General features: G+C 53.3%; 1 protein-coding gene across 1 annotated transcript in view; it reads right to left on the bottom strand.

Moving 5' to 3' along the window:
* Positions 1–25,627, bottom strand: part of OPHN1 (oligophrenin 1) — a 51,776-nt gene that overhangs the window by 18,471 nt on the left and 7,678 nt on the right. The window contains exons 2-9 of the mRNA XM_027730947.2: positions 16,321–16,416; positions 12,211–12,272; positions 11,030–11,101; positions 5,630–5,731; positions 4,746–4,856; positions 4,213–4,317; positions 3,069–3,198; positions 1,542–1,642 (exon numbers count right to left, since the gene is read on the bottom strand). Of these exons, the coding sequence (XP_027586748.2) occupies positions 1,542–1,642; positions 3,069–3,198; positions 4,213–4,317; positions 4,746–4,856; positions 5,630–5,731; positions 11,030–11,101; positions 12,211–12,272; positions 16,321–16,416 (779 nt within the window). The remainder of the gene's footprint in view (positions 1–1,541; positions 1,643–3,068; positions 3,199–4,212; positions 4,318–4,745; positions 4,857–5,629; positions 5,732–11,029; positions 11,102–12,210; positions 12,273–16,320; positions 16,417–25,627) is intronic.

Here is a 25,627-nt window from a genome sequence, read left to right as displayed (position 1 = left end):
GGCCCTCCCTCCACCAACACAGGCAGGGATCAGAGGCTCTGTGCTCCAGGCTTCCTCTCCTCAGTCACAGAATTTTCTGGACTTCACAGCATTACCCCACACACCAGCACTGTGCCTCTGCAGCCCTGGAACGCTGCTCCAGCAAACCTGGTGAGGCAGTCCCTGGTGCCTGAGGCCAGAACCACGCTCCCCTCTGATCTGACACAGCTGGGTCCTAATTTTCATCGGGGCTGATCATCGGTACCTGTTACCCACAACACTGATGGTCATTGATGGCTTTACACAAACACCATGTGGCAAAGGGACATTTCCATCTAGAGCAGGTGTGCTCTGGAGAGGTGACACTGGGAGCTCAGTCCTGGCTCTGAGTGTTCATGTCCCTGTGCTCTGCAGCACAGTCAATTCATAACGTGATTGTGAAGTTGTGTGGCCAGCTATGACCTGATGGTGCAGATTCCCAGACTGCCAGAATTTGGGAAAGGCACTAATTTACACGTTTCCAAGCCCTTACCTGCAGTAATTGGCCTTCTTAGACATGCTTATGGCATAGGTGACAACAAATCTCTCCAGACAATAGTTTGGACATTTCTTTGCCCAGGTCTCTGCCAAAGACTTGCAAAACATCTATTTTATTTTCCTGCTGCAGTGTGCAGAGCACTGCCAAGAACAGACCATGAGCTCATGCACTGGAGCACACACCGGGCTGGAAAGGCCCTGGGGACCCGCTCCATGGCAGAGGAGGGTGGGGGATTCAGCTGGAGGCACTGGCTGTGCTCCATCCTCCCACCCCTTCCCTGTCACGAGGAGGCACTGGGGGAACTCCCAGACTTCGAGCACTTTGTGAAAAGCAGCAGTTCCCCAAATTACTGCCTTAGTGCAGTTTGAAGCTGCATTGCTGCCCTCCCCTCCTCTCCTAACACTGTCCCAGTCCCACAGAACCAGTGGCGAGAGCAGAAGGCAAACCACAGAGCAGTGCTGTGAGCACATGAGGAGGCAGGGAAACGCTGTGTTTGGAAGCAGTAACTCCTGTAGCAACTTGAGTCATTCAAGCACTGCAGTGGCTGCCAGAGGGCTCGTGAAGCCCAGGCTGCAGCTCACAGCCCATGTGCATGGGGAAGGATCAACATCAGCTGGTCTAGAGAAGCACAAGCTTCACCCCAGACTGAACTCATGGGTCAGCACTGTCCAGCACCGCTCACGCCACACGGACCCATGTCCCGCTGCCAAACCCTGCCGGGCCTCAGCTCCAGGGACAGAGAGGGGTGAGACCTCCCCTCACAGAGGTGGCTCTTTCAGGCAACACCAAACTGCCCTGTGTGGACAAGGCAGGGAGGGGATGGAGCCCCCCCCTGCCCCGTGGCCAGGAGCCCATCCCCAGGCGCTGCCCTGGGCCCAGCCTGCGGCCAGACACTGCTCCCATGGCAGGGCCGGCTGCTGCTCCTGCACGTGGCACCCGCACGGCTGGCATGGGGAGGGACACCACGGGCGAGTGCAAGGGGAGACCCCATGGCTGGGCCAATGTTTGCAGACATCCAACTCACTTGTTTAGCTCCAGGCTTCTGGTCTATGGGTGTCATCCGTAAGGTTTTTGCCTCTTTTTCATACTGGCAGTAATACTTCACCCAGGAGATGCCCAGCGCCCCTGCAGAACACACGAGAGGCCGGAGTCAGGGACAGGACTGTACCTGGATGCAGCTGGCAAGGCATGGCTGGTGCTTCCCACGTCCTCCCTTCTCTGGGGATGGACACTGACAGCCCTGTGGGAACACCTCCCTCACCAGCGTCTCCACGGGCAAGAGCCTGGAGGAGTAGGAGAAGCAGGAGAAGAGGAGGAGCAGGAGGAAGAAGAGGAGAGGAGGGGAGGAGGAGCAGGATGAGAGGAGTGCAGGGCAAGCACTGCCTCCAGTGCCCTCCCAACACGCTGCTGACTGAAAGGGCATTTGTGGATCTCTGGGCACAAGCCAGGCTGGTTTGGCCAAGCCTAGCCAAGACCTCCACTGGCAGGATCCTACGTGTCCTGAATGCTTGTTCCACACACACCACTACTTTTTCATGTTGATGAAAACTCAGTACTAAAGAAAACAGTAGCTTTAAAATACCCTGAAGTTCCTATCCCTATCACACTGGATTTATTGTCACTTTTCTCTGTTGTCTTACCTGAACCCCTTTATAGGAAATACTTCAACTGGTATTTTTTCTTGAATTTGCTTTTAAGTTGCAGTTGTCTGGAGGTACAACTCTTTATACTCAATTTATATGGAAACATAAACAGAGGTAGCAAATAGCCACTGGCCTGCAGGAACATGCCACAGGGTCTAAATTACTGCATGTGTTTTCTTCTAAAAGCAGGATGAATAGATATAAAAATACATGTATAGATAGATTTGTATATATCATTAAAAATTAACTGCTCACAAAGTTGTCTGTAGCCTCAGAGGCCACAGCTCTGCACAGATTCGTATCCCCTGAAGATTCCTGCTGCATGGCCATGGAGAGCTGCAGCCAGGGTTTGGAAAAGGCTGAATTTGGTTTAATTTGACTCTGCTCAGAATCACAAGTTTTGCTCTCAGCAGCTTAACTCAGCACAGTTCCCACCTCAGCTGTGCTCAGCTGCCTGCAGAGGCTGAGGCTGGGCACCAGACTCGTTCAGATAAAACACAGCCCAGGCACAGTGTGCCAGAGCTCCAGAGTCATAAATCCCATCTCATTGGAGCACAGGGCAATCAGCCCCGTGCTGACATGGCTCCTGTGGCCCAGAGAAAGCTCTGTGCCACCGCTGGCAGAGCTGCCAGCTGGAGCTGCCAGTGCTTCCCCAGGCAGTGCAGGCAGTGACACCTCAGGCACTGGCAGGATGTGCTGCCCCGTGCCCTGGCAGTGGTGTAACCCTGGACACTCCGTGCCCTGGCAGTGGTGTAACCCTGGACACCCTGTGTCATGGCAGTGGTGACTCGTGGTGCAGCAGGACTGGCCTGGGCTCAGGAGCCGAGCGCATCCCAGAGCAGGGCTATGTCAGGGCAGCCCAGGCCTGCACATTCCTAACACATCCAGGTGCATCCCAAAGCCATTACATTTCTCCTGAGTGTAGAGGTAGCCCTCAATGGTCGGCTGCCCAGGGAGCTTGCAGGTTAGAGGCGCTTCCTTCATCCTCTTCTTCAGGTCTTCCAGCTCCTCCCGTGTGCTGGAAAAGTGATTCCTCGTCTGGTAAGAGAAAACAAATAGAAGCACGTTCGAATATGAGCAAAGAGTGAGCTGAAAGTATTCCTGGATAAATCTGAGGTGCTCTGGTAGAAATTAATTGGTCCCCAAGATACAAAATTTGGAAGCCACTCCACAAATCCTCATGGAAACTCTGGCTATGAGAAGCATTGGGCTCTTAGAGATAACTGAAGAGGCAAGGTTTGACACAAGGTTTGACACAAGGTTTGACACAAGGTTTGACACAAGGTGCATGGAGACGGTGCTGAGGAGGCACAGCTGGGAGGCCACTCGTTCCCTCAGTAAAAGAACCCCAGCACATTTCTGGGCTGGGTGGAGCAGAGGCAGCACCTGAGATTCTCCTGGCACCATTGTTCAGGTGACAGGTGTGTTCTCCCAAAGGTGTTGATTACTCAAAGGCTCCTGCTACACTGCTTGGCAGGGGAGTCCTGTCAACACAGGGTACAAAATCCAGGCATTTTGATGGAACACCACTTGGATCAACTAATGAGCCAGCAGCAAACCCAGCTTGGCTCAGCATTATGGCTGTTGTTCCATGGGAATGAGGGCCAGCAAGAAAAGACTGAGGATAAAGGAAACAGGACCCAGATATTTTACCCCATGAGCACACTTGGCCAGCAGAGGAGCTTACCAAAGCATGTAGTAAGCCTGTAGTAGGCCAGTACGATTAGGATCAAGGTTAGAGGCCTTTTCAGAGTACAATTACGATCTCATTACACTGGAAGATAATCTCAGGTTTGTTTATGCACCAGGTTAAATGATGCGACTGCAACAGTCCCTCCCAGACAGAGAAAACACTCTCACAGATCTGAGGACTCTGCTGTGCAGGAGAGGGGAAAACACAGTGAGCTGAGAAGGAAATAACTGTATCTGCAACCTCCCCCAGTGGAAACATGGCCAGGCTGCTCGGGTGGAAAGGCCTTGCCATCAGAGGCATGTAAATCCAAATGAGAACAGAAGTCAATGGAAAAGTCCTGCAGCTAGGCAGGGACTCACATTCTGCAGGCTGAGCTGGAGCTGCTGCTTGTAGGGGAGAAAATCCTGTGTCAGCTCCACTGTCAGATTGTTGTAAGTGAAGAGGCTGTGGAGAAACGCCAGCACCTGCAACGAGGGAAAGGGCAGACTGAACTTCTGTATTTCTAATTGGAGGAAGGATGGACAGACAGCCAGGTTTCAGAAATTACAATTCTTTTTTCCTTAAAGCTTTGGAGTGATGCCAGCCTCAGCATGACTTATCAAACACAGTGTCTCTAAAGCCCAGGCTACCACCCACACATCTGTCTGAATAAAACACTCCCAGAATAAAAGACCCTATGGGGAGACCCAGAGCAGATCTGGAGAGTGCTCATCCACAAAATTCACACGATCCCACCACACCTGGCACCTGGGCAGAGCCACCACTCAGGTCCCTGTACTCAGCCACAGGCTGGGAGCACTGCAGGCCAGGCCGTGACAGGTGAGCAGAGCAGGTAACACATCAGCACACCTGAGCACCAGCCAACGAGGCTGAGAGAAAAGGAAGCTCCTACCGGCTCCACAATACTGAATTTCTTGCTTTCTTGTACTTCCTGGATCTGGTAGACGTACTCGAGGGAGGACTCAAAGAAATTGTGTCTCTCTTTGTCCACCTGAAGGTCAGCCTGGAAGAAGGAGGGAGAGGTGGAAAAAGAAAATACATCACATGTAGTTTTACAATACTTGAGTCGCTTTTGTCTGTCAGCCCAAAGGTAGCTTTGTCCTCACTAAAAACAGCCTGCCAGGTCTCCAGTCCAGGTTTGAACTGGGATATTGGATATTCTTCTCAGTTTGCCTATTTCTGCCTCCTTTTCATTCATGGATCCAGAACCTCACCCCACTCTGCAAGGACAAGGCCTTCCCAAAGCTCATGTTACTTTAGCACAAGCCCCTTCTCCACCCACAGCCCTGGGAGGACAAGGTCACTGTCACCACCCTCTTGCCTGACTCCATCTGCAGCCTGGAACCAGCAGTTCCAGAGCTGCAGCAGGGCAGGACCACGGGACACATCTCTGCCTGCCCCCACAGCCACCCAAAAGCACCAGCAGTGAGACAACAGCAGGCCAGCAAAAGGTTGTTTCAGCCAGAGCAGTTCCCCAGGTGAAAGGGTGGCCAGTCCCCAGATGTGCCAGTGCCCCTGGTCACTGTCCTACACCATGAGGGTGGCAATAAGGTGACAACCATAAAGCCACTCCCAGCACCCAACACACACGGAGAACTACGAGCTTGATTTCCCTGGCCTCACCCAGAGAATCCAGGCTTTGAGTAGATTTAACTGATTATCAACTTCAACAGATTACTGGAAGGAATAATTCCCCCCCAAAATTTTTTTTTTAAGATCTAGAGCAGCTGGTAGTGTTGCTTCTGGACCCAACTCTGAAGGAAACTCCATCCACACCTCCTGTAACTGGGATTCCTTCTTTTTGGAAGACAAGTGCAGGTGGCGATCCAGCATAGAGTAAAACTTCTCACCATCCTTCTCAAACTTTTTCTTTCTTTCCTGTAGGCACAAGAGGTGAAACAGAACCAGTTACTGGCATTTTCCAGATAAGAACATGCATCAACACTAGATCCTTTATGCAACTCTGTATTCCCATAGACAAATTCTGGTCAGCCCAGCCAGAACAGAAGGTCACTTCCCATTCATTCTGCCTTCACAGCCCGTTGCCTACCCTGGATGCAGTTACACCTCAGGACCCAGCTCTGGCAATACTCCGTGGCACAAGAAGTATTTGTCATGTCAGCATCGTGGCAAAAGCCCCCTGATGAGGTGTTGTTCCCCCTCTCAACCTCTTCAGTGTCCAGTAAACTTGAGACGTGCTCACACATCAAAACCCTGTTCACCATCTGCTGATGTGCTCAGCTCAGAAACAACAGGGCAAACACTGCAATGTCAGAAACACATCAGGGTCAAGGAAAGGTTTGTTAGAGTTTGGCAATTTTCTGTTCTCAAGCTTTTACTGTGTGTTTCTGAAGAGTAGCAAAAGGAAAGCAGAAGCCTGCAAGGGCGACATGTGGGCAGGAAGTCCTCATGTCCCTGCCAGCAGTGGTGCAAAGAGAGCACAGACCAACAAGAGCAACCAGAGACACTTGAGAAGGAAGCCCTGAGAGCAGGCAGGGAGCAGCAGGGCTGAGGACCAGGATGTTGGTTCCTGCCTTGTACTGACTGGGAAACCACAGAGGACTCAGAAATCAAGACACAACCATGAGTAGAGCCCAGGTTGACAAATAGCCACATCAGGCGGTAACTGATGTTTTAGCAACTAAATTGCTAAAATCAGGGAATTCCAGCCTGGCAGCAGCCTCAGTGCCAGATTCAAGCAGCTGAGCACTGGTGTGTACATACTGCAGGGTATATACAGGATGTCCAGATCCTCTATCTGGCTTTGGAAAGCTCAAGAAGGTAGAAGGCAGAATTAGGACACCCCAGCTTCCTGAGAATTAACGGTATCTTTCAACACCTACCTTCTGAAAGCCCTGAAATCCTGTTCTCTTGCCCCCACTCAGAAATCCATGGATATGCAAACACACACCAGTGCCACCACAAATCAGCCAGACTGGTGGCTACTAGGGATTTTCCTCATGCATTCAGTAGTGACTGCAGAGTTTGCAGCCTCCCCTGCCATGAAATTTTGCTTCCCCATTCCACTTGCATGGACTACTCCATTTGTCTGTCGGGATGTCCTACGTGGCAGGATGCCTGGGGGCTCCCAAAACCCATGCCTGGGCTCAACACGGTTGGCTCCTACTCACAGTAACAAGTGTTCCTGCCAGCTGCCTTTCTGGGAAAAGGAATTCTCACCTCACAAGAGTCCTGACTTGGCTGTTGGGAAAGCACACTTACCATGGGGAAATGCAGAGACACCAATTTGACTATTGCTGCTTATATGTAACTGTCCAGAGCAGGGCAGGCTTAACCCAGCAAACCTTTTCACCCTAGCAATTACAACTGCTGCCCTGCAGCTCCTGGAATTACCAGAGCTCTGAAGGGAAGTACATCTTCTGGAATCACCCCCTGCAATATTGGGTACTGTGACTCTGCATTAGCAACTTCACACCTCAGAACAGAGAGATCCACATCAAATCCAGAGGAGCAGGGAGTCCTCCACGGGTGATTCCTAATTTAAGCAGCGCTGCAGCTGCGGGGGCGAGGCCAGGAAGGACTGTCAAAACAAACCACCACCCTCGTGACTACCCTGATCAGCAAACCCAAACCCAGCGAAGTGAAAGCGCTTGCAGAGCTGCAGTTCCTGTGTCTGTCTGTAAGGTCACACTCCTGGGCTGTCTGGGCCATTAATGCCTGCCAATCATTCCCACTCTGACTAATTAGCATATAACTGAACAGCAGAAGGATGACCTACAAATGCCTCTGATTGCCAAGCCGAGGCTTCAACAGCTCCTTGGCAGCTGAACAGAGTGAGCCAAGACAAAAAACAACACAAAAACCCACCCAGACTGAAGCACAATCTGGAAACACGAGCATGAATTAGTTCCTCATGAATATTCAGCAAAGGGCAGCACCACCTTCTCATTAAGGTTTGCCAAGTCCAAGAGCCACCCGACTTCCATTTATTGCTCACCGGGAGGAGCAGATCCCACAGGAGTGCAGGCAGGAGGGTGCTCTGTGAAAGCTCCACACTTGGAGCTTTGGCAGGTGCTGCTTTAACCAGGAAGGAGCTCCCAGGAAAGCACTGGCTGCCTGGTCTGGCAGGTCATCCAGCTCCAGTGATGCCAGAACCCCTCGGCAGCCATCGGGTCCAGCTGACCAGGGGGGAAAAGGGGCCAAAGAACTTCCCAAAACTTGCCCTTAATCATTAGATGCTAATTAGGATCCTCTGAAATTCCTGTCCTAGGAGAGGTGGAGTGAGTGGCAAACAGGGAGCCCGTCTCACAGGGCCACTTCTGTCCTTTGCCTGCCGGAAGGCCCCACCTCCACACGGTGGGGGGTCAGTGGGTGCAGGATCATCACAACTCCTTTTTATAAGGCATCAGTAGTTAATACAAAAAAAGATAATTTCTAAAGAGTCAAGTTGAGGGGTGTAGAAAGAGCATTTCCATCAAACCCCACTCAGTTTATCCTGGTGTTTTTCCCTCACCCACTGGTTTCTCTCAAATGCTCCTTAGGCCTTGCTACCACAGAGACAAAAGCAAATAGAAGTTACTGTCTTCCCTTTCTTTTAAAATTATAATTAGTGAAACTAATAATAGAATTAACTAAGTCCTTTTATGAATACATTATCTCCTATGGAAGAACTTTTGACAAACACTGCAGCTATTCAGCATCCCTGAGCACAGTGAACATTCCTCCCACCCTTACAGTGCATCCAAAACAGTTTTTCCCCTCTGACTTTTCGGTTTGCTTTGTGTTTCTGCTTTTGTGTTTGGGTCTTCTTTTTTTTAAAAAAAAAGCTGTCTCCTTCCAAGTGGAATTGGAACGAAACTTTTCCTATTCAAATCCTCCTCAACACAGTGAGTGCAGCCAGGCTCTTCCAAAAGTACTCCAGCCCCACAGTGTGGAGCTGAGTGCCAGGGCTGTGGGGAGGGAGGGACAGGCTTCCCGTGTGTGCTGGCTCCTTTCCACACTCACCCCCGCCATAAACCCCCTCCAGCTCCTCGGCTTTCAAGCAGAGGGAGGTGCCAGCGCTGGGAAATGGGTCAGCTCAGAGGGTCCTGGATCCTCGCTTTGATCTGTGACGTCTGCACATATACACATCGATCAGCAAGTCACGGGCACAGCAGTGATCCCACGGGGCTGTGGCAGGGCAAGGTGGCTGGAGGGGGTCCCAGTGACAGCCCAGGGGCTGCCCTGTGTGGGAGCACACCCTCTGCCCAAGCAGATTCCATTTGCCCCAGGAGAGCGGGTGAATGCGGCCTCAGATGTGCTGGTCAGACCGACTGGCTGCGCTCCAGCCAGAGGCATCACAAAGCCCCAATTCAAGGGCTCTTCCTATCTGGCTCCAGCAGCTCACACAGGGAACAGAAAACATTTCACAGAAGGTGACGCTGCCAAAATACGGAAATGAAGCAGAGGGCACAGATTCCCTGTGTCATGTCTCCAGCCTGTCCCACAGCCCAGCCCTGGCCTCTGCCCCTGGTGTGGATCAGGAAGGACTCTGGGGTGATGCCGGTGAGGGACCTGTGCTGACAGAGCCCCACTGTGAGGAGCCTTGTCTGTATTTCACACCTTCTGCTGTGGGATGGGGATGAGCCAGAGGAGCTCTGCAGGCTGGCAGGTGAAGGAAGGCTCTGTGCCTGGAGTGATCCCTGAGGGTGCAGCCCACGGGCTCCGGGCCAGCGGAGTGGCACAGGCTCCTCTCAGGGAATCACTGGGGGTGAGGGCAAGGGGCTGGAGTGGCTGAGGCTCCTTCCCAAACTCACAGTGCCTCCAGGCCGTGGGGCAGTGCTGGGAAGAGCAGAACCTCTCTGTGCATCCCTGTTGGTGGGGGCACACCCAGATCACGGTGGGTGTGAGGTGCTGCCCTGTGAGCTCCCGAATGGAACACCGGGGTGAGCCACGGCACAACCCTCTGCACACCTTGTATTCCTCACCAGAAACAAAACCCAAAGCCAAACCACGATGACCTCTGAGCCACTCGTAATGACTCCCTGCCCTCCACCACCTCTCCAACTGCTCTGAGCAGTGTCCTGCCACTGTCACCACACAACACATCCACCCGGAGGGCCCTGTCTGTCCACAGGGACCAAGGAAGGGCTGCAGGCTGCCAGGGGAATGCATGTCAGTGCTCAGGGCCCCCCACTGCCAGGGTACAGCACCAACCCTGCTGGGCACAGCCACTCTGGAGTGGGACATGGGATATGTGGCCCCTGGGTGGAGGCAGCTCAGCTCCTGGGGCACAGCACACTCTGGGCTGTGGACAAAGGGATCCTTACACACCGTAAGGGCTCCCTGGGAAGGAAACAGTCTCAGGGACACGAGACCAAGGGCTGTGGCTGCGGCTCCTCAGAGGGTTACACACACCCAGCATGCAGGGAATGGCAAAGGGTAGGAGGGTGATCGAGTACCTCTTCTCAAACCCTGTATTTATTAAAAGTCAAAGCCTCCAGATGGGCTGGGCTGAATCCAAGCCTCAAGTGTTCTCCAAAACATCTCCATTTCAGAGCTGGGTCAGAGCCAACCCCATTTCAAGCTGCTGCCGAGTAATGTGGAACCTGGATTTCTTGATAGCAGACAAGGGAAAAATTACCTTTTCTGCTCCACATGTGCAGGATTTGTTTTTTATAGTTTGTTTCTTTAAAAGTTTGGTCCAACTGAAAGACTCATTAGATGCTTTATGTAAATATTTCATAACAAATGCCCTATGACTATAATCAGGTTCTGCCTGTCGGCCTTTGCTTCTCTCCCCTCTTCCCTTCCTTCCTCCCTCCCTCCCTCCCTCCCCCTCTACCACACACTTCTCTGCAGAAAGTATTTTATTCTCAGTAGCACTGAGTGAACAAAGGGGAGAGGCAAGAAAGCAGCAAGGAGGATCTCCCGATCGAAACAAGCACTCCTTGCTCAGAATGGAGAGTTTGGGAATCAGGCCAGGAGAGAACCCAAAGAATTCAGAAAAGGTTTTGGAGCCTCTTATGATTGAAAAATCAGACTAAAAGTCACAGCACGAGCCCTTGTGCCAGCGGCTGAAAGCCAGCATTGAACAGGGAGTTTCTGAGAGCCTGAAGTCAGAATGTAGCACAGCAACTGTCTGCTTGTTCATAACAGGAGAAAAATCTGATTTCAGACACAGTAACAGAAAACAAATCTGTTTACATTGAAAAGAAAGAAAGAAACAACCCTTACCTTGGTGAAGCCTATCTGCTCCTTCCGGAAGTTTTCCAAAGGTTTGATCAGCAAATCACTCGCATTCTGCACCTACAGTGCAAAGAAAAATCACTTTAATTGCAGGACATGGATCAGTTTTCTCCTAAACAGAGGCTCAACAGGGCTAGAAGCCAAGAACTCTCAGATTTTAATGTGTTTGACTGAAAACTTCTCTGTCTGTAGGTGAAGTCAACCCATCTGTGCCTGCTCTTCCCCATCAGTAACACCCAACAACCCCCAACCACAGCACAGGAGGCTTTGGGGACATCCCCCATCCTGATCTTACAACACTGCTCTCAAAAAATGATAGACCTCCCTTCTCCCAAGATCCAGCCAGATCCAGCTAGGGAAAAGGAAAAGCCTGCCTGTGACTCTTCCACTCCTGTCTCATATCTGAGAGATGCTTTCCTGGGACATTCTCTGCACTCCCCTTCCATGAATCCACAGGAAACTCACTGGCTCCAGCTCCCCCCTGGCATTGGGATCAATTTTCCATCTCTTCCCATCCCCACTTCTGTGACAGGCTCTGTCCCAAGGACCAGTGAAGGGAGAGGGGAAGAGAAGGGGACAGGACAACACTCTTCCACTGCCCTTCAGGGAATTTAAAGCTGACAAACACGGTGAGAGTGTGAAACCTCCTGAGGGGCTGCTGTGAACAACTGATCCTACAAGTGGAGGGCAAAAATCCCCAACTTTGGAAAGCTGGACAGCACCCACGATACCTGAAACAATTCCTTCCACTGCTTCCCCCACTGCCGAAGAGCCACTGTAATTAATAATACAGAAGTATCTCACGCTTTCCTGGTTTCCTGCTGTTCCCTGCCTGCCCATGGACCCTCTGGCACAGCCGCCCCTGTGGCACTGGCCCAGCCTGGCACGAGCTCCCGCAGCCGCATGAGGCAAAGGAACACAGAGCCAAGCAGCACATTCCTGGCATGCTGTAAGCTCTTCACCAAGCCTAACCTTCATATTTTTCCTGGAATTAGGAGTGAGATGGGAAGCCAGCACTTGCTCTGGAGGAGCTCTGGAGAGGCAGAGGGCACATGGCAGCGGGAGGCTGACGGCTGTGGGAAGCCTCACACTGAGGCACATGCTGCTCTGGCCACAGTTTGGCATTTAACCACGGTGGGAATGACAGAGCCCAGTTTTGATCACCTTACCATCATGGACCTCTCCAGCTCTACCTCTTGCAGCAGCTCTGCAAACTCCTTAAAGGACTCAGCTGTAAGAAAAGAAGAGGCTGGTCAGGAGGGCTGGGACACGGCACCGGAGTGTGGGACACGTGCTGGGACACCCCAATGGGGCTGTGCCCCCAGCACGGCTGGTTAAAGCCTTGCCAAAAACAGAGAAGAGGTGGCCCCTTTTGGCAGAAACTGGGTGAGGCAAAGCCACATGCAGGCTGGCCACAAGGAGTATTTATTTATGCACTGGAGAAGGGGGTCTCCTGGGCAGAGCAATGAGGGAGAGAAGGCCCTGGAAAGGGAAAAGGATGTTAATTAGCTTTCATTAGGAAAGGTGGCAGGGAAGATGCAAACATGGGGAAGGGGTAGCCACTGCCCCCAGGTACAGCAGCAAGACAGGCTCTGCCATATAAGAGGCTATGGGCAGGATGGGGATGCCTCTCCCACCTGGACAGCCACTGGCAGTACCAGGATGGGCCTGGCACCTCTGGCCTGGGAAAAGTCGTAGGTGCTCACCAGGACAAGTGTGTAAAATGAAAACTGCCTGGAATGACAAAGGTCACATTTAGTGACACAAAGTCCGTGTACAGGAGGAAAGGCAACAGGTGTAGAAATGGTCATAGACACTGACACCACTCCCCAAAATGTTAAAAGTGAAACAAAAGGATCTCACTGATCAGCAGTTAGAGTCCAACTACAATATAAATAGCAAGAAAGCATTCCTTTAACAATCTGAAACCAGACTAATTTAGCCTGGGGAAAAAGAAGACTAGGTTGGAGCAACTGACTTTCCCCACACCAAGAGGGAACACGCAGCCCCTGTCCCTGCCACACCGAAGGAGAATTCAGGAAGGAGTTGAATTTGTCACAGGGGAAGAAACATCTCAGCAGCAGAGCACTGACAGTGCTGAGCTGAGTGGCTCTGCAAACTCCCAGCTCTCTGAGCTGCAAGGCAAGGCTGGGCCAACATCTGCCCATGCAAACAGTGTGGCTGTGTGCTGGATGCCCGAGGGAACAACCTGATTACCCCAGTGCACCTGGGAACCACCTGGAGTTAGCTGGGAAAGCTTCCCACAGTTCCAGCCTGCTCAGCGCAGCGTGGGATGGGTCTGACGGGTCCCACACTCCCCCTTGGCCTGGTGTGTACAGCACAGAATGGCTCTGTCAAACCCCCAGAGCTCTGTGCCTGCAGGTCGCACCCTCCCTCCCTGTGGCTGGGCCGGGCAGGCAGCACACAAGAGAGCACATCAGGTGTATGGTGAGGCATGGACAGGAACAGCTCATCCCACAGCTCAGGGGAGAGGGTGCTCCTCTGCTCTCTGTGCAGGCTGAGGGCCCCCTCCCCTCGTTCACAAGCGGCACCTTCAAAGAGGTACCTGTCCTGCTAAAATCCAGCGTGAGAGGATTCGCTCTGCAGCTGCTGAGACAGACACAAAAGGGAACAACCGCAGCCTCGTGATACGGGCCCTCAGCCGGCAGCAGCACAACAGACCTTCTTGATGAGTCAGGAACTTCTGAGCTCTCCTCCAGCGAGGGCTCCAGCAATGCAACAGCCGCTGGCTCATCGTGCTCACCCCCAGGGCCACGCGTGGCTGTCACTGCGGCTGCCCAGGGCCACGGGAAACCCGGAGCGCACGGACACCGGCGGCCTGAGCCAGGAAAGGAATTATCACAGGGAAAAAGAGAATACAGCCCTGAACTTGCAGGGAATATGTCAGTACCTAAAACATTCCCTAGCTGGTTTTTCCCCTTTGCTCCACAGGAAGAGCCCAGGAACATGTTTCCTGGCTGCAGTCACAGAGCAGCCCACTGAGTTTGTCCCTGCACCACACACACAAGGCTCAGATGCTGCTGCCAGTCCAGCAGTGCCTGGGAGCACTGGGATAGATCTGTGCTACTGGCCTGGGTCAGCACTTGCCAGCCCCTGCAGCAAAGCCACCACCTGCCCAGCCATACCTGGGAACCGACACCTGGGAATGCTGGAGTGACCCAGCTGGGCAGCCAGAAGTACTGCAGGAACGTCCTTACTGCCAGAGGACTCCAGGCTCCCATGCCTGGGAGGGAGGAACATGCCATCCCATTTCACTGCTCCCTTCATCTCTGAAGGAGCTGCTGTTTTGGGTCCCATGTGGTGACAGTGGAGGGACCACAGGAGGGACCATGGGAGTGACAGTGGAGGGACAACAGAGGGGACTGCAGAGGGGACCACAGGGGGGCTGCAGCCCTGGGGTAACGTGGGTGTGTCTGTAACCATTGATGTCCCCAGGGGAAAGTGCTGCTCGTGACAGACAACACCAAAGACAGACAAAATCAACCCAGATTCCTGACAGCCACCCGGCCGGGCATCCGGCTGCTCTCTGCCCACACAACGAGAGCAGCACGTCTTTAGCTCTATTTATTTGCAACCCAAACACGTTCCCTGCAGCTTGTAAGAAGTGCCTGTCAGTGTTTTGCTTCATTCCCATATCCTGCACATCAAATGAGCTCTGTGCTCCCACGCAGATCCCTGGCACCCTTGCAGGAGATGGAAGCTGCTACAGAGACGTCAACGCCCTGCTGCTGTGTCAGGAATAAGGGAGCCTCAGCCCCAGCAGGCACAGCAGGCCCTGGGTGGGAGGAGGAACACAGCCCAGGCTTCTTCCTGGGGAAACCAGGGACCTCTTCTTGAAAAGGCAAAAATACTTCCCAGCAAAACTGAAGGGAAACGTGCCTCTTTTCACATGGAGGGTTTTATATCTGCTATGATCTCTCCTTCTCTCGCCCGCCCACGATCCCTCCCTTCAACCTCTGCCATTCCCAGCAGTCTCGCTTGGCTGTCGGAGCTTTGCCCCTTCCAGCTAAGAGGAGGGACACTCCTTTCCTTGGGAGGCTGTTTGCCTCAGACCTCTCTGCTCCCAGGAGAGGCATTTACACAGCAGTGTTCTCCCCTCCCTGACTCAGATGTGTTTGGAAACTCAGCACCTCTGCTGCCATTAGATTTGGAGGCTGACTCATTTCCAGCATGTTTCACCTAGAGACTTTCCATAAAGGAAACCAGCCTCGGAGTGGCAGGCTGCAATCTGCTTCACATGGCTTTAAATACAACAGCCCAAGGAACAGGCTCCACTTCCTTCCCCTTCCGATGGCGTCCCAGAGATCTGAAACCTGACCTCAGCCATGTCCCCCTGCAGCCGCTCTTCAACCACCGCCTGACAAAAGCTGCTTTTCTTTGTTCTTTTCCCCTGTGGGCAGCCCCGGAGCATCCCGGCAAGACACTGTGCCCCACCTGGTGAATGCCCCGTGCCTCAGCCTACTGACTGTCCTGTGCCCCCCATGGGCAGCCCCAGCCCCTCAGCCCAGGCAGGTGCCCCAAGGGCTTTGTCTGACGGGGCAGGGTCAGACCCTCGGGGGCTGGAGGATCCCCTGTCATCCTCCCTGCAGCCTGCCACCCCTGCAGCACCCACCCACCCCCTAAGCCAAGAGCAGATGGATGTGAAACATGGGTTTGGGGCATTGGGGCGCCTCAGCTCAGCTCCCAGGGCAGTGGCCGCTGTGTGACCTGCAGAGCTGTGCTGGGGGGGTAGGGATGGAACAGGGCTCCAGGATCACTAATCCCCAAACAGATGTGCGGGGAGCAGCAGCCCCACACTCCTGCCACACGCTGCCCTGCCCAAGGCACAGACTGGCCATTGTTTTCCCTATGAGGCACATCCAGCCATCCTTTTTCCCAGCAGTCTGCGGCCCAGTCCCTTTGCAATGTGGGACAGGTTGTGCAGTGGAGTGAAGGCAGCTTTGGGAGCAGCACCCACTGGGCTCCACTGGTGGCACTGGGAAGTGGAGCTGGCTGGGAGGCCAGCACCACATTGCCTCCTCCCCAGCACATGGCAGCATGGAGCAGGCCTGGAGCCACGGAAAACCTTCACATATTATCCGCTGAATTGGGAATGTGAAACTCGACCCGTGACTGTTCAACTTCATAAAATAGGCTGTGGAAGAGCTGCCTGGAACCCGGCTCCTGAGGCTGCTTAAAAAACATCAGGTAGGCTAATTTGTAGAGAGGGAGACTGTTCCAGTTACTGAAAATCAGCATCAAAAAAGCAGAGAACTCACCAATATTAATCTCATCATCTGTTAGTGTGTCACCAATGAAGTCAAACTGGAAGGATTGCAGGGTCTGGGAGAACTTCTGCACCGCTGAGGAGTACCCTGGAAAAGGACAGAGCAATCAGCTGTGGGTTTCTGCAACAGTTCTACAGAGGCTGCAAGTCTGTAACCATAGTGAGGTGGTTAGGAAAATCCAAAGGCATCAGGAGTTTCAGCGCTGCAGAAAATGTTGCTGCATTAATAATCCTCAGAGGCTGCAGACAGAGCACTGGGTTTGGGTTTTTTTTCTCTTTGAAAAAGCTTCTGCAGCATTAATGGATGCACTGCACGGTACAGCTACTGTCCTGCCATGTACAGGAAGGGACACTGACACACTTCCTCTGCAGGAAAACATGCAGGAGATACTCCGGGGCTCTGTGTGCATCAGCACAGCTCCCTGGAGCATGGGGGCTGTCAGACAACCTGGCCAGTGTTCACAGGAATTGTTTCGTTATAAGTGAGAAAAATCTGTAGAGTCAGAAAATAAACATGAGAAAAAAGGCAGAACTCAAAATAACTGTCCCTCTTGGAGGTCACGGACACAGACAGGCCCTGAGGGAAGAAGGACAGTGCCACAGGGAGCTGGGGGCTTGGCTGGGCTCACCCGGGCACCTGCTGCTTCCACTGCTGAGGAACCGTCTGGGCTGGAAGCAGAGACATTGTGGCCTGGTGGTGGCTGTGGCTCAGTCCAAATTATTTTTGGACCTTCCAGAGAAGTTTCTGGCCAAAAGAAAGATCCTTTGTGCTTTTGCATCCTGCACAGCTGGCTCAGAGCCCCGGGGCAGTGGCTCCTTTGTCGGATGGAGGAGCCCTGGGACAGGGCAGCAACACTGCAGCACAGCCCAACCCAGTTACCCACCCAGGGCCAGCAGGGACAGCACTGGTGACACTACATCCAATCAACCACATCTTCCTGCAGAAAGCTACATGCTCTCTGGGGGATAAGGCCTTCTCCAACAGCAAATTCCCGAGATACAAACAGAAGGAGGCTGCACTTGCCTGACCTCAGGGAATAGCATGTAGGCAACAGAACAAAAGCAAAGGAATAATTTTCAGGAAGACAAATCAAGTGGCCCACGTGGGATCTTGGCAGGTCCCCGGACTGCTCTGTTCCCCTGTCCCTAGGTCAGGAGTGCCCTGGGCCCCCTGGCCCTCCCCAGGGTCCCCAGACAGGAGGGGCAGGGGGATGGCCAGGTACCCAGCATGGGGAGGAGCGTGGGCTCAGAGCACAGTCCTCGCTTCCCCCTCAAAAGCCTCGTTCAGCAGCTCCCTCTGATGGGTCAAACCTTTGCTCCTGAATGAGCAGATTCAGGCCTGAATGTTGCTATTTAGCCCCAGCTGCCAGGGGCTGGAGCACGTAAATGGGTGAACTCTCACACAGAACGATGTCATTGACTTGATGGAAAACCTCAGCAAATAATCCCCCTCAGTCCCCCAGCGCTCACTCAGGCTGGGCCGGAGGCTCATTCAGCCCTTGCTCAGGGGGAGCTTTGTTCGTTCCCCTGCAAACCCTGAGCTGCTGCAGCCCCATCCAGCCCCTCCGCTGCTGTTATTAGCGGGTGGCCTCCAGTCCCTCCCTCCGAACACCCCTCCCGGCCCAGTGTGGGTCCCTGAGCCCCCCCGAAAGCAGCGTCACTGAGGCGGCTCATCACAGCACCCCCGGCCAGCATCTGTCCGTCTGTCCATCCGTCCGTCTGTCCCCTCCATGTCTGCTGGCCAGGGGAAGGTGATGAGGCATCGGGAGGCTCTGGCTTCATGTCCCCGTGAGCGGGGAGTGTGGCAGCACACGCAGGTCCCGCACGGCACGCTGTGGGGACAGAGGGGCTCCACATGCCACGTTTCCATGTCAGCCCCTGCAGCAGGGAATGAACTGGCAAGCTCCTGCCTTCTGGGTTTTACAGAAACGGGGGGAAGGGCCATGGCAGAGAAAGGTTTGAAAAGACAAACACAGCATATTTTAACCAGAAAAGAAGAAATAGTATAGCCAATTTAAGTTACATTTTCCTTTCAAAATACGTCTGGCCTGAAAGTTTATTTGCCAAATGTCCAGCTGAAGGAAACCCAGGTGCACATACTCACATCAGCTTAATAGTGAAAAACACAATAGATGCCCCACAGTTAGCCCAGTGCTGTTTGGCTGCACTTGGAACAAGGAATCCTTTTCATTTTGGGGAGCCATCCTTATCCTTACCCTCAGCAGTGAGGTGTAGGAAGCCCCGGCTGCAAGTGGTGACTGCTGAAGGCAGGTGGCTGCCAAAGACATCCCTGGGGTGGCACAGCCCTTCCCTTAGGGAAACAACTGTGGAAGATGAGAGAGGGAGAGGGAGAGAGACAGGAGAGCCAGCACTGCACATGTCTGAGGAGCTCTTAATGGAAACCAGGCTCCTCCAGATCAAGGTGACTCAGCTCCTACATGTAGGGAGCCTTTGCTGAACCCCAGCTCCTGACAGAGCCCCTGTGTGCAAGCACACAGACAGCCCCACGTGCTGCCATGGTGCCAACGCAGCTTTGGGGTGTTCCCTGGGACAGGAATGGGGCTGGCTGACTGGGGTGTTCCCTGGGACAGGAATGGGGCTGGCTGACTGGGGTGTTCCCTGGGACAGGAATAGGGCTGGCTGACTGGGGTGTTCCCTGGGACAGGAATGGGGCTGGCTGACTGGGGTGTTCCCTGGGACAGGAAGGGGGCTGGCTGACAGCTGGTTCTGCCGCAGCACTGCCTGCTGGCACTGGCCACCACAGGAACAGAGGATGCTCCTGCCCGGGCCCAGCACAGGGACAGTACCAGGGCCTGAGGCAGAGCACTGGGGGGCACATCACCCCTTCCCTCAGTGGGACCTGAACAGTGGTGTGGTGACACCAGGGATGGGGCAGGGCAGGCGTCCATGCAGAAAGGGATAAGCCATGGCCACAGGAAAGTGGCTTGACCACAGGAAGGGGCCAGCAGGAAGAGACTTGCTGTGTGGAAAATTGGGGCTCCATTCCATGCTGGGAGAGATAAGTCCGTATTGTCCCTCATTTTAACAGGGAAATGTTTTCCCTCCCGATACAAACACTCAGCTGCCAAACACCCTCGCTCTGCACCCCCAAAGCCTGGCAGGAGGGAGAGGCGGCTGGAGGGCCTGTCCTGCTCCCCCAGCGCCAGGACCCGAGGCTGAAGGAATAATGCCATGCTCCAAGCTGGAATGTCCCTGAGAGCAGCACGCCAAGGCTCAGCACTGCCAAGAGCCCCAAGGACCCTTCCTGCTCGTGGTGCAGCTCAGTCTGTTTCCATGGAAACACCCCAAAATGGATTCAATCAGGAGTCCTCAAGGACTCCTCCTTCCAGCCTAAGAATGTCATGCCAACTCTTACCATTTGTGGTCACAATACTTTACTCTTCTAATAAAAATGAAGTTCCATTCCTGCACAGAGTCCCACAGCAGGGCTGTGGGGCAGGAGTGGGGAGCACCAGCACCAGTGCCAGCCTCAGAAGCCACACAGAGAACTTGGGGCTGTATTTATGTGTAAACACACCTCCAGAGCCAACAGCTCAGGAAGGATGTGCCCCACACACAGCCTGCTCAGCAAGGACCTGGCAGGATCCTCACTTCAACCTTTCACAGCAACCACAGGTAACCAAAAACCACAAACAAAAAAGTGCTGCTACCGCTGCAAAAGCCACAGGCCTCTGACAAAGCAGAAACACAAACAGAGCCCCAAACCAGGCTGTGCTGCTGCTTTTTACCTCAGTGCTTAGAATTTAAACCAGAAGGAAACCACCACCACAGGACAGAGCTGTGGGGGACACAGCCCCACACTCCCCCTCACACTCCCAGGGTGAGCAGCCTTGGCTGGAGAATGGGGCAGGAGGTGCCACACCAGGGTCTGTGATGCTCCAGGTGTCACAGGTGCACATCCTTAATTAGCTTTGCTAATTGCAACCCACAATCACAATCTCTGTGACTGCAATGGTCCTCTGTTCCCAAGAGAGGAAACCATGTTCCTGAGCACACAGAAATAGAAGTGGCATTGACAATCCAGTGGTGACAGCTACGGGGACCAGCAGAATCCGTGCACCACAGGAGGAATGTGCTTGGGCTGCCTCACTTAACACCAGAGGCCAGGCTGCCAGCACCCTCACCCTCCTCATCCACACCCAAATAGTCCCTGCTTATATGACATTGGTTGGCTGTGCAGCAGCTGCTACAGCCAGCACCGCCTCTGCTTCTTCCAAGGACACAGCCAGGTGGGAATTGCTGCTCCTCCAGAAGGTCAGGGGCTGAGCAGACAGTGGGTTCAGCAGCCCTTTGGCTAATCTTCATCACATGCTACTCCCTGGGCATCACATTGCAAATTAAGGAGGAAAAACTAAAATAAAAGGAACCCCCCACACCTCAACACCATGGCAATCATTGGCCAGCAACAGTCCCAGAGCAAAGGCATTCCTGAACTTAACCTGATCCCACTGAGGGTGTGAACAGCTGAACAGTGATGGGGCTGCAGCATCCCCTGTTCCTGGGAAGGGATGGGATGTCCCAGTCCACACCAGAAGGTGGGAAGTGACTTCAGCTGGTCTCCCAGCTTGGGGAAGAGCAGGCAGCAGAGACTTTCATGGGGGAACAAGCCATTCCCAGGCTTCTGCCTCCATCTGACCACAGATAGCAGCGCCAGGTGCCCTTCATGCAGCAACTCAGCCACAACTTCAGCAACCCGTGAGGAGTCCCATAAGGAATCAAAAAGGAAAATCCAAACCAGGTTTGAGCCGTGCCAGTGCAAATTACCAGAGCAGATGTAAGCAGGAGCTCCACCTTTGCATTTTGCTTTCTTCTTCTCCAGCTTGAAAACAGAACTGTTTAACCCAGCCATACACTTACAAATAAGCAAACAAAAGACAATAAAAGTTCATTCTGCCCTTAAATAAGAGCATTTTAAGACAAAGACAAATTTTTAGGTTAGATCTGAACTCTGGAAATCCATTTTTGTCAGGGAAATGTTGCAAGACCCTGACACACAGCAGCTGAGGACACACCTACATTTCCTTCCAGTGGTCCCTATGGACCATTTCCTCCTCCCCCATGGAGTGCATGCACAGTACATGCACAACATGAGAAATGCCAGTTTTCCCCAGCATGCAGAGAGAGAGCTGTGATCCCTGAGGGGAAAACAATGTGTTCATTGTTACCAACTCCCACCAAAGAATTCCCCAGGGAACTGCATCATGGAGATGGAGCTGATCCCCGCTGCTGCCTCACAGATGATGTTCTGGACTCGGTACCTGACCTGCTGCTTCCCAGGGATTCTCTGTCCTTTCAGCAGAGCTTCAGGAGCCGACACACAAAGCGTTTGGTCAAGGGGCTGGAGTCTGCTCCGAGCTGTTGGATTTGCACTGTGTGTACTAACTGCATGAAAACCCCAGTCTGTGTCCCACCAAAATACCTCAGCTCCGAAAGCCATGAGCTCCCCCGGCCGAGCCGGATGTACCATCAGGATCAGCAGTAACGAGCCCTGACTCACAGAACACTCCCAAATACTCCACAGCTGCTCAAACACAAAAACATGTTGATTTTCTCAGATGAGGAAAAAATAACTTCCCGGATGGCCTTCTAGGTAGTCCCAAATCCACACCAGCATCCTAGGAGGAATCCAGCCCTCCTGTTGCTGCACAGAGGAGAGATGCTCACCATTAGGGAGTTACAGAGCGGCCCAGGACAGGCAGTGCCTGGCAGTGACCCAGGGCAAGTTGTCCGCAAGTGCCCCCGAAGGCTCTGTGGGGACTCAGAAATCCTGACACGTTGGACAAAGGCCATTTTTCCCACACTGACACGGGTTTTCCACTTGCCAGGAGTAAGTGGCTAGCATGAACTGCTAAAAATAGCTTGCTATATTTAGCTGTGCTTTACAAATCTCTCGCAAAGGAATTTACTGAACGTCTCACACTGTCACGCATTTACCTCTCCTAATCAGGGCTTCACTGACCAAGTCATTCATAAGCTGCTGCTTCCCTGTCTTCTCCAGGGAGAAGAGCAAGGCTGTACTCCCAGTACAAAGACAATTTTCAGTACCTCTCCCTACACAGTGACCTTTTGCTCTGCAAGCTGGTTACCTGCTCTCTGGACCACCACCTCCATTCACATATCCTCTCCCACTCTCCCTCCACCCAGTTTCTGTTTCCTGTCCTAAACTTCATCTCATATTCTCATAAATTCTCCTCCTTGCCCAGGCAGCCTTGTGGGAAATTCCTGAACTTGCTCAACAGGCTTATTTTCTTATTTACTCTTTAATTAAAAACCCAAGGACCAGTACAGCAATGGTTCACGCTTATCATATACTTTTCATGCCTGTCTTATCTCTCTCACTGCCTGTGGAAACCGGCTGTGCCGAACCTGCCATGCTCCAGAAGAGCTGGCAAGGGTTACGAGGCTGCACTGAAGCCCAAGGCAGTTAAACACACAGAGGGGCTTTCCTGGCTGCTTGGAACAGAAGGAGACCATGGGTCTCCTCACCAACAACTTGGAAGTCTGGCAATGTATCAGCCCAAAAATCCAAGCAAAACACAAAGCAACCAAGCAAGGCTGGAAGGACAACAAAGTTTTGGGGTATATTGGTCTGTTCTGGAGAAAACTGGAATTGAGTGATCTGGGATACAGGTTCTGGGGACAAGGGTGCACTCTTCCCCTCCACTGCATTAAGTGATCACTAATTATCCAGTGTCTTTTTCCTGAGACCTCCACAGTGACAGATCCATTGATCAGGAAGAGACTCATGTGGCAGAACCAATTTTAAAGCAAAGACATGGAACACACCATTCTAACAGTGACACTCACTGGATTGTACCAGTTTCCTGGAGAGTGGCACTTGGGGCCCTATTTTTAATGTTTTCATAAAGGACCATGTGTCTGACTCATTTTTCTTTTATGATTTTTGCTTCTGAAACCTGAGGGCAGCACAGGGCCCTGCCTGGCCCAGCACAGCCACGACATCCCCTCACCCCATGTGCGGCCGCACAGCAAAATTCCTGCAGGCACCAGCACTTCCCTTAGTGCTCCTTGGGATGAGCCAGGGGTAAAACTGCACTTTGGAAGCCCAAACTCCTCAAAGGACAGTTTTTCACCTTTGGCATTTTTCTGGCCTTTTAAACCAACCTTGCAGCTCTGCAAAGCTGGAGCAGTTGCTTCAGCAAAACTGGAAAGAGACACAGGGTAGCCAGCCCAGAACACGTGGGCAACTGAAATGGAGATTAAGAAAAGATGATGGCCTTAGAAATCAGCAAAAGCAGTGAAATGTGCATTAAGAAATAATGCAACTACTTTTTGAGCAAATGCTCCCAGAGTCGCAGAGGCAGAGAAGAGTCACCAAGGAGGAAACAGCATTGCAGCCCTTTGGTCCACCATGGACTGAAGCCCAACTGCAGGGCTGGTGCTGCTACACCTGCAAGAATTTCAGACCACCTTGTGTCCAAATCCAACTGTCACTACAGCAGGGAATTGCTTAGCACTGCCCTGTAGTGTGCTGAACCTGGCAAAGGAGGGAGAGCCACAGCATGGGGACACTGCCCAGCTCCAGGGGCACTGGCGCTGCTGACAGAGGTGGTACTGGTGCTCCTCTGCTGGGCAGTCAGCAGCTCCCAAACCCCTCACGGGAGGCTCCAAGGGCGGCAGCACATGGCTGCTTTCCTGCCAATTCCCAAGGCAGAGGCTGCTGGACCTGCAGAAGGGACAGGGATGGCATTGCCTGGCGAGCCGGGATGGCAGTGCCAGGTGAGCTGTGGGGATGGCAGTGCCAGGTGAGCTGTGGGGAGAGTGGTGCCAGGTGAGCCGTGACTGTGGCAGCCGGGTGTCACTGCAGGGCTGGGGCAGGAAGCCAAGGTGGCCAGCTGGAATCAGGGTGAGGCTGGCAGATGGCACTGGCTGCTGCACCTATTTATATACCTGTTTACATCACAGTCCTACAGAGGCCAGTCACTGCCTTCCCCAGACGGGGGGCAGGGCCTAGAGCTGGGGAATAATGGACAGACTCTTCAAAAACTAAAAATACACAAAGCTGAGCCATGGAAAGCAAATGGACTTTTCCCTCCCTCGGATGGAGCGAGCTGTCAGGGAGGAGCACAGCCCCCTCCCGGGAGCATGGGGAGACCTCGTGCCAAGAGGCTGGTCAGGAAGGCCAGGGCAGAGCTGCACAGATCCCTGCAGCACTCCAGGCCACCCGGAGCTCCGGGAGCAGCCGAGCGGGGCCTTGGCACAGAGCTCTGGCGTGAGCGGCAGGAGAGGGTGTGCTCCAAGAGCCGCGGCTCCCCGCTGCACAGGCAGGATGGACACAGGGAAAACAAATCCGAAAACAACAGACTCTTATCTGGGGCAGAGCATGAGCAGCCCCCACAGAGACATCTCATGATCTGCAGAGTCCTCACATGTGTCTCCCTGCAGCCCTCCTTCCCAGGCAGGGGCCAGGGCGCCAGGCTCGCTCGGAGCACGGATGATTTCAGAGTTTCCTTCGATAAGGGCGCAGCAGGGCTGGGCAGGGGCCCAGCTGAGTCACACTCTGAGCCAGGGAGGGATTGCCAGTGGCTTGTGAGCAAGCCGGAGCTGTTCAGCACGAGGAGGGATGCGCATCCCTCCTGTCCCAGGCTGGGAGACAGTTGGCACCTCCCAGGAGACCCCTGGGCACCGTCAACCTGACCGGCACTGGGATACCCGCCCACCCACCCTGCAGAGCACCCTTAGGGGGCTCTGCCAAGAGCTACCCCACCTCTGGGCACCTCTGTGTCCCACGAGGACTTGGAGGTCCAGCTCTGTACCTCCAACACAGAGGGTCTCCCGATGCCCTGCAAGTCCCCAGTTCATCCTGTTATGGCACAGGAACAGGTCATGTTCCTTGCTCTCCATTTTCACAGCTACAAGGTTTAGTAAGATTAATAAATTTACTCTTGTTTTAAGAATCTCCAGGCTCAGCTCTTCAGAATGAGGCTTGGCTGGGGGAACAGGATAAAAAGGAGAGAGATCAGACTAAGAGAGCAACTGAATTCTGGGCTGTACTTGTATTTATGAACTTTATCTCAGGTTATTCCTCTGCTCTTATCATCACTTGAACGACTCGTGACCGCATGTTCACCTGTGCAGAAAATTCGGTGCCAAGAAAGGACACTGGGCACAGAGGGTGTGTTCAAACGTGCCCAGCAGGGAACAGCCAGCATGGCCTGGGATCGCCGCTCCCAACGGAGCAGCTCGGCCGGGGCCATGAGGAGGCTGCGAGGCAGAACACAGGCCAAGGTGGAAACTCCACCATCACCAGAACGAAC

This window comes from Pipra filicauda, unplaced genomic scaffold (genome assembly GCF_003945595.2).
Source record: "Pipra filicauda isolate LSUMZ 115617 unplaced genomic scaffold, ASM394559v2 scaffold9_size5747161_pilon, whole genome shotgun sequence".
Taxonomy (NCBI): Eukaryota; Metazoa; Chordata; class Aves; order Passeriformes; family Pipridae; genus Pipra; species Pipra filicauda.
Note: the sequence above shows the minus strand (reverse complement) of the source record. Positions and strands in the feature narration are given on the sequence as shown.